The 7,546-nt window shown below is 32.0% G+C and overlaps 1 protein-coding gene across 1 annotated transcript; it reads right to left on the bottom strand.

Annotated features, from left to right (window-relative positions):
* Positions 1–606: 606 nt before the first annotated feature.
* LOC18106184 (cytokinin riboside 5'-monophosphate phosphoribohydrolase LOG7) lies at positions 607–5,372 on the bottom strand. The gene is made up of 7 exons (XM_006373763.3): positions 5,156–5,372; positions 3,714–3,811; positions 2,791–2,821; positions 2,215–2,314; positions 1,998–2,068; positions 1,132–1,275; positions 607–881 (listed from the first exon to the last, which is right to left on the bottom strand). The coding sequence occupies exons 1-7, from the start codon at positions 5,261–5,263 to the stop codon at positions 810–812; spliced, it is 624 nt and encodes a 207-aa protein (XP_006373825.2). The 5' UTR covers positions 5,264–5,372; the 3' UTR covers positions 607–809.
* Positions 5,373–7,546: the final 2,174 nt, after the last annotated feature.

Genomic DNA, 7,546 nt, shown 5'->3' with positions numbered 1-7,546 from the left:
TTCTATTTCTTAAACATTTTCCTAAATCTTAATTGATATTAATCTTGAAATTAAAATAAATTTAGTCTAAGGTTGAATTGATTAAATTTTGCGAAAAGAATTGATAAAACACAAATACAAGAGCAATTATGAAGGTCTTTTCAAAATCGATCCATCCCATTTCTCAAACTGATTTCTGCCTAAATTTTCATGGAAGACAGACTTTTTCCTCGTGAGATAATATTGTCTCCTTAAATCATGTCTAATATCGTGAGATAGTAAACGTGGGGGGTGGCAAGGACGAAAAAGGTTCAGATAATTTGATCACTTTGGTGCAAACACATTAGCCATACGAGGGACCTTGGCCTCGAGCTTGAAGACGATCGGTTAAAACGTAGTCATGGCGTGTCCTGACAGTAACATGGACTCTTAGGCACTCAAAATTAACACGGGAAAGACCGAAATAGCTGTTCTGGTTCGGTTTATAAACAAAAAAATAAATAAATTCCTGTAGTTCAACTTTAATGAATTCTATTGTGGATAAATTCACTTTTTTTTTTTAATTACTGGATGCGGTCAATTTTGACTGCATAAAATATATATAGTATTATCCTTCCTGGACATATAAATATAAATAATCCTGAACTGATTCCATTCCTTCCTTCCAAGTTCACACAAAAGGGAGACTTTGAGACATCAGAGCTGACACAACGCCAAAAGGATACCCAAAAAGCTCCTCTTCTCAAAGCTTGTATACACTAAGCAGGAAAAACCTGAAGAAGACCATTCTGTATATACCTAAGCAAAAAGATTACTAAGCGACCGCTGATTCAGGCAGTCAATCTATCAACCTCCTCCCACACCAACTTGGCTGTTATTTCATCGTATTCTGGCACATAATCCTGGAGTAACAAAGACAGAGGAAAAAGGTACCCAAAAACAATAATTAGATAATGTAAATCCACCATGTAATAAAAAAATCAGCACCACCTTATCATACAGCAGCCATTAATTCTCATGGCTAAGTGGGACCATACTATTTTTTTTTTTATATTAAGAGAGTGATTTTAATGGAACTTGACTGCTAAGATACATAATCTCACTTAAACAAGATAAAATGGATAGTTTTGTGTACAAGAAAGAATTATCTACCTCTAGTTGTCTGACCAATTGTTTGGCTGTGGGAGCAGACACGATAATGCGACGTGCAGCAGGTGATATGAAGCCTTCATCTACGGCCTTGTCAATGAAAGACAACAATGAATTATAGAACCCATCTACATTCAAGAGGCCCACCTGCATAAATAATACGAAAATCCCACTGCTTAATATTCTTTAATAAACTATATTAGTATGATATCAATGTCAAAACATCAAATTAACAAGAAACTTTATCTTGACCAACGCTACTCTCATTTTTTTTAGAGTCCCTGTTAGGAAATTTCTCCCATTCGAAGGGATATCCAACAGATCAATATATCATACAAAATCATGCATGTAGCTTGAATATGATTATAAGAATCGCATATCTTAAGCTAATCTTTGCATGTGAATCCATTGAAGGGTCACATGATTTGATTCAATGCCACATTACTTTTCTAGTACAATCGATAAGATTCATTGACCAAGATGGTGTCAAGTTAGCTTTAGAAGCGATATGCATCACCCTAAAACATCCTCGAACTCGAGAAACATGACACATTCCAAGCTTATAAGCAGGCTAAAATATATTAACATGCTAGATATATATGCTGTACAGAGAGTTCTAGAACTTGAAACATGACAACATGTGAGTGCAACAATAAGGGCTGATGCTATGTGTTGGGGATCATGATCTAAAGAAAAACATTTAAAATTTGGAAGCTAATCAAGATTCAGTTGCTTAGTACATAGTAATATCTTAAATCCTCGTCATTTTGGGAGGAGTAATATTTGCCCCCTCTAAAGCAAATCTTTGGATCCCTCTATGCAAAATATCATGTGTTCAGTAAAAAATGAAATAAGAGAAAAATTCTTACAGGTTTGTGATGGATATTTAGTTGAGCCCATGTAATTACTTCAAGCAATTCTTCTAGTGTCCCATATCCCCCTGGCATTGACAAAAGTCAAATTCGAGCACTTTAACGTATGTCCATATATGCATACACTTTGCATCACAATAGGCAAACTTTACATGGAAAGAGACCAAGTATGCAAGACCCAGAGAAGGACGTAATCTACAGATCAAATTCTTACCAGGGAGGGCAATGAAGGCATCGGCTTGGCGAGCCATTTCAGCTTTCCTTTGATGCATATCAGACACAGCTCTAACTTCCCCGACAGGCTCCCCTGTTACCTGCAACGAGATTTTATACATTACAAAATATTTAATACTTGTCATTAGTTAATGCCTCATTTAGTTTAACAGCATTAGACTTTTCTCAAGGCCAGCAAACATACACATCTGCTTCTTAATATTTAAGCGTAAACAGTTTTGAGAGCCTGGCAAAATGGACAGGTGTGTCACTAAATACAAAGACAATGGCAGGACAAAACCATTTAAACGAGAGTTTTTTTTTTAAAATATTTTTCACAATCAAAATAATATTTATTTTTTGATATTAGTATATTAAAATAATTTAAAAATACTAAAAAAAATTAAATTTTAACGAAAAACAAGTTAAAACTCACCTAAATTTTGCCAATAACATAATATTGTATTATAGAAAAGGCCCAATTTCATTTTATTGTACTCAATGTGGAAACAAAACACATGAAAATGTAAAACAAAATTGAGGTTTTGTCTTATACTAGAGCGTTTGTGTCACATACCTCTCTGGGCATTAGAGACCTTGGGATTACTCTGCAAGAAAAAAAAAATTCCAATAAATGTAAGTTCGATGAACTTCAGGTTCAAAGGAATAAAAGAGCATAATGCATGTAAAACATTCTTGAAAATTCAATGAGTTTGATTGAAGTGAAGGAAGTAATTTGGCTGTCCCGATATGGTCAATTAACAATCTAAAAGCAGGCCTGCAATCTGTAAAATGCCTCCTCTATAACAGTATATCCGACTGCAGGTCTAGCAGCGACTGCAGGGCTAGCAGAGTCTTCTTAAGAATCAAAATTGTAATAGCTTCCTTCTATTCATGGAAACAAAAGGTGCTCCAATCACTACCTTAAAGTTTGCATACTTTCTACCAGCCTTTTCAGTCTCTTTCTTTCTAACAGTAATACATAGTATAATTACACTGACATTGCAAGGACCTAAACAGATACGCTTTATCCAACTCATGTACAGGCTGCTCAAAAAGCTTCCAAACATGTTGAACACATGCACCTTTTGTGAATCTAGACATGTTCATAATAAACACAAACCTTTAACAGTAAGTTTAGTACCATGTCACTAGCTAGGAAATCAATATGCTCGAAACACAATTTTTTGTTCCAAAAGATATCGAGATAAGAAATGTTAAATTCCCATATGATCCCATGATGTCTGGCTTTGAGCAGGTTTGATAAATGGGAATTCCAATGCATAGGAGATTGGGAAATTCGCATGGCTCAAGAGGAAAAACTATTATAATTAACAAATTAATTGAGCAAAGGAATAATGCCTGTGTGCAACCCAGTGTCAATGTACCAAAGGGGAGGGTAAATATAATGAGATAAAATGATGCATGTCCTGTGAAGCAGGCTTCTTTTAGTTGCCATTCAAAGATACAAGGATCAAGTAGAGAGAGAGAGAGTCTAACCCTAGAACATGGCGCCCACCATCATGAACCGCTTGAGAAACAAGGCCCATTAACCCCAAGCTCCCACCTCCATAGACCAAATCAATTCTTCTCTCAACCTTCAGGATTCGTAGAAAACCAAACCCAATTAACACAAGATATTCATTAAGCTATAGAATTCATTAGATGACAATGATAACCATAACCTTCCTGTGGAACCAATAAAAACTCTTGACAAGATTGTTTGGGAAGTTAAGATTTGAGGGAAATTGAAATCATTTCAATATTATTTATTTAATTTTAGTGTTTGGAAAGTCTTAATTGCTATAAATGAATTCTACAATCAATTAAGATTAGAGATTTTTAAGGATTTGCAAATTATACCAAAATTTGTTTCAGAATTAACTCATTAAAAATTAGGTAAATGAGAGCAAGTTAGGTAAATGATGATTTTTCACTAATTTAAAATCAGATAAATCCCATAATTTCAAAGCCTATTCCAAAGAAAAAAAAATCAATTAGCAAGTTAAATCAATTCAAAATAAATTTCAAACAAAATGTAAAACTAATTAGTACACTAAATATATTGGCGGAGAAACCCATAAACGAAAATCATGAAGGCTAAGCTTGTGAAGGAGTGCCCAAAAACAACACGCTTAAAAGAGTCATGATACCAAGGTAGCACGTTTGGTTCCCCCAGAGAATTAACCAAAGAATATTCATCTTGTTTTTATTTATTTTGATTATAATAATTCCATTTTCTTGAAATTAAAAAACAAAATTAATTACAAGTTCTGATACAAAACCAAAAACAAAGGATCATGCAAGAAGGCTGCTCAACTGACAGGCAGGTTACAGCTAGCATTCTCTGATGCCAAACATAAACCCTAAACCTTCTCTCCCCCAGCTAATTTCTCTAACAATCATAAGCCCACGTTGAAAGCTTGTTTTGTGGCAACTTGCAGACACACCTCCACCACTCCCACACCCACTAGAAGACGTTTTTTTGTTTTTAAAAAGAATAATATATAGCAGGAACACAAAGCAAAATAATTTCTGGCAAATGGATGAAATGAATACACAAACGTAAAGGGGAAAAGAAGACGAAATGAAAAAAAAACTTGAAGAACAGAAAATAAAGGGTGTTTGTTGCACTCAAAGCCAGTAACCAAGACCAAGGAAACAAAAACTTTAAACCAAATTGCTTGTTGAATGAAGGATTAACATTGAGTTCTAATATATCCCCAAAACGCTGAAGGATAATTTTAGAATCTCCTTCGATGAGAAAAGCTGAATGTCCAAGTCCCAGAAAGAGATGAAGGCTAAAAAAGAAAAAAAGAAATAGTGCAAAATAGAAGAAATAGGAATGGTCTAAAGAAAAGCTATTCTAAAAGAAATCTTGAATGTAAGGGATGAATATGTGAAAGAAATCAGGAAAAATCCGTTGTATGATATATAATTACCAGTTCCTTGGCCACCTCTACAGCAGCTTCCTGGTAGCTTGCTTTCTTGCCTGAACTGCTCCCACAAAACACACATATCCTCTTAAACTTGGATTTAGTTTCCTCCATCTCTCTGTCTCTGTCTCTGAATCTGGCTTTCTTTGTTTTTCCTCTCGATGATGATTTGTTTCAAGAATGAGAGGGTTGAGAACGAGAACAAAGTGAACATTTATTTAAATACAGAGCTCACGTTAATTAATGCCTGAACCGAGTCATTGGTACGTCTTATTTTGTATTTTTTTTCTTGGAGAATATACTTAGTAAGGCCTATTTATTTGGAAGGTGAAATATACGATTTATATACCTTCCCTTTTCTTTTTTCTTTTAACCAATGCGAGCGATATTAATTATTGATTTTAATATTTTATAAGAATCTAAACACGAGAATGATTGGATGATCCCAACTCTTGATCTACAGTGTTGACCCTGTTCGATATTGCTAAACTTTTAAAACACAGATGTTTTTAGCTTTTGTTTTTTTTTTTTGTTAAAAAGTAGTATTTGGTTATTGTTTATTTTGTTATTAAGGAAAAATAGATGTAACTTCGGAAAGAAACCTTGAAACAAAGCAGGAAATTTTGATTTAACTTTGAAAATTATTCTCAACTGTAAAAATTAAACTCAGCATGCCAACATTCATTCTAAATATTGATATTTTGCATTTGATGTAGTTGTTTACTTTGTAATAAACCCTTTTTTATTCCTGATTTTTCAATGCACGATAAAAATAAAAATGAGGAGTGAAATGATGGACAAGAAAAAAAAGGAAGAAAATAATAGGAAATCAAATAATATAATCAGAAATGGTAGTTAATGAAAATATTTGATTGTGATTATGAATATGAAGGAAATGAAATTTTTTTCCCAATCTAAAAATAAAAAATTTGAACTTTAATAAAAGTTCAAGATTCTCGTAAAGAAAGAAAAAATGGTAGTCGAACTTATGGAAATATCTTTTTATGATGAAGAAGGAAATGATAGATTTTCATGAAAGAAGAAAAATAAAATATAGTAGTAATTTGAAACGAATCAATAATTATGGAAAGAATTGTCCACATTAAAACAAGATTTTCATTAATGAAAAAAATAAATTTTTTTCAATTTATTTTTGGTTTATCTCCTGATGAATCTTAACAATAAAAATAAAAGACATTACACCTCAAAAAAGACTACAAATAAGAGGTAAAAAAAAAAAAAATTACTCTCACTTGGCCCTATTTCTTTTTGCGTTTCAAAAGTGTTTTTGAAACAATTTAATTTTTTTTATTTTTTTCTTTGCTTCAAATTAATATTTTTTTTTGTGTTTTTAGATCATTTTGATGTGCTGATGTTAAAATTATTTTTTTAAAAATAAAAAATTATTTTGATACATTTATGAGTGAAAAATATTTTAAAAAGCAACCGCAACCACACTCACACTCACGCTAGCATTCACTTTTACTTGCGTCACATAAGATATATGGAAAGATATAAAGTTGGGATTTTTCAATCCCTTAATATCACAACCCTACATTATAAAGAAAGAAATTAGGTTTTTCCAATTCCTAAAATTATAATCCTTAAATTGTAGAAAAAAACACTAAACTAAAAAAATTTAGAATACATTTTTTTAATAATCAATCTGAATAATTTATATAATTTTTTACTAAAAAATATGATATATATTCCTATTTACACTGGTCTTAGATCTAAATCTTTTTAGGAAAAGGAAAACTAAACTAGATATTAAAATTATAAAACCTAATTAAAAAGAAATCTGAAAATAACTAGAAAAATAAATAAAATTATGAAACAACACCTTATGAATCTAATTTGGGCATGATCCTAACTTCAATCGATTACAACAAGCTAACCCACTATAGATTTGAGTCTATATAACATGCTGATAAAATTTCAATTTGATTCAAGGGTTGGAAAATCATATATGTTTGTTTTAGTTAAAAAGCTCATTTAACTTGTCTAGATTTCTTTTTCTTGAACTTGGAATTGTCAATAAACATTCCATAATGCATAAGATGTCGATGATTAAAGAGAAACTTTCAGTTGTGTGGTGAAGTTAGCAACTATTCGCTTAATGCTTGCTTTAGCACTTCCTAAGAAATGGTTTATATAGAAACTTGATATCCACAATGCATTTTTAAATGACACTCTAGATTAAGAGGTATTCTAATCTTAGTAACCTGAATTTGTAAATACAATCTATCCATCTCATGTGTGTAAACTTAATCCTTTTTTTATAATCTTAAGTAAACTATTCATCCTTGTTTATTGCATGTTTGAGCGGTGACTTACTATACATATTAGTGTATATGGATGATACTTTGGTGATTAACTCAAATCTTGTATGATTTC

The sequence above is a fragment of the Populus trichocarpa genome, chromosome 16 (assembly GCF_000002775.5).
Source record: "Populus trichocarpa isolate Nisqually-1 chromosome 16, P.trichocarpa_v4.1, whole genome shotgun sequence".
Lineage (NCBI taxonomy): Eukaryota > Viridiplantae > Streptophyta > Magnoliopsida > Malpighiales > Salicaceae > Populus > Populus trichocarpa.
This window is presented reverse-complemented; position numbering and strand designations above follow the sequence as displayed.

Coding starts and splice junctions, on each gene's coding strand:
- LOC18106184 (XM_006373763.3), bottom strand. CDS start 5,263: ATGGAGGAAACTAAATCCAAGTTTAAGAGGATATGTGTGTTTTGTGGG. Junction 2,069..2,214: donor TGCCTTCATTGCCCTCCCTG/GTAAGAATTTGA, acceptor TGTCAATGCCAG/GGGGATATGGGACACTAGAA. Junction 1,276..1,997: donor TAAATATCCATCACAAACCT/GTAAGAATTTTT, acceptor TTATTTATGCAG/GTGGGCCTCTTGAATGTAGA.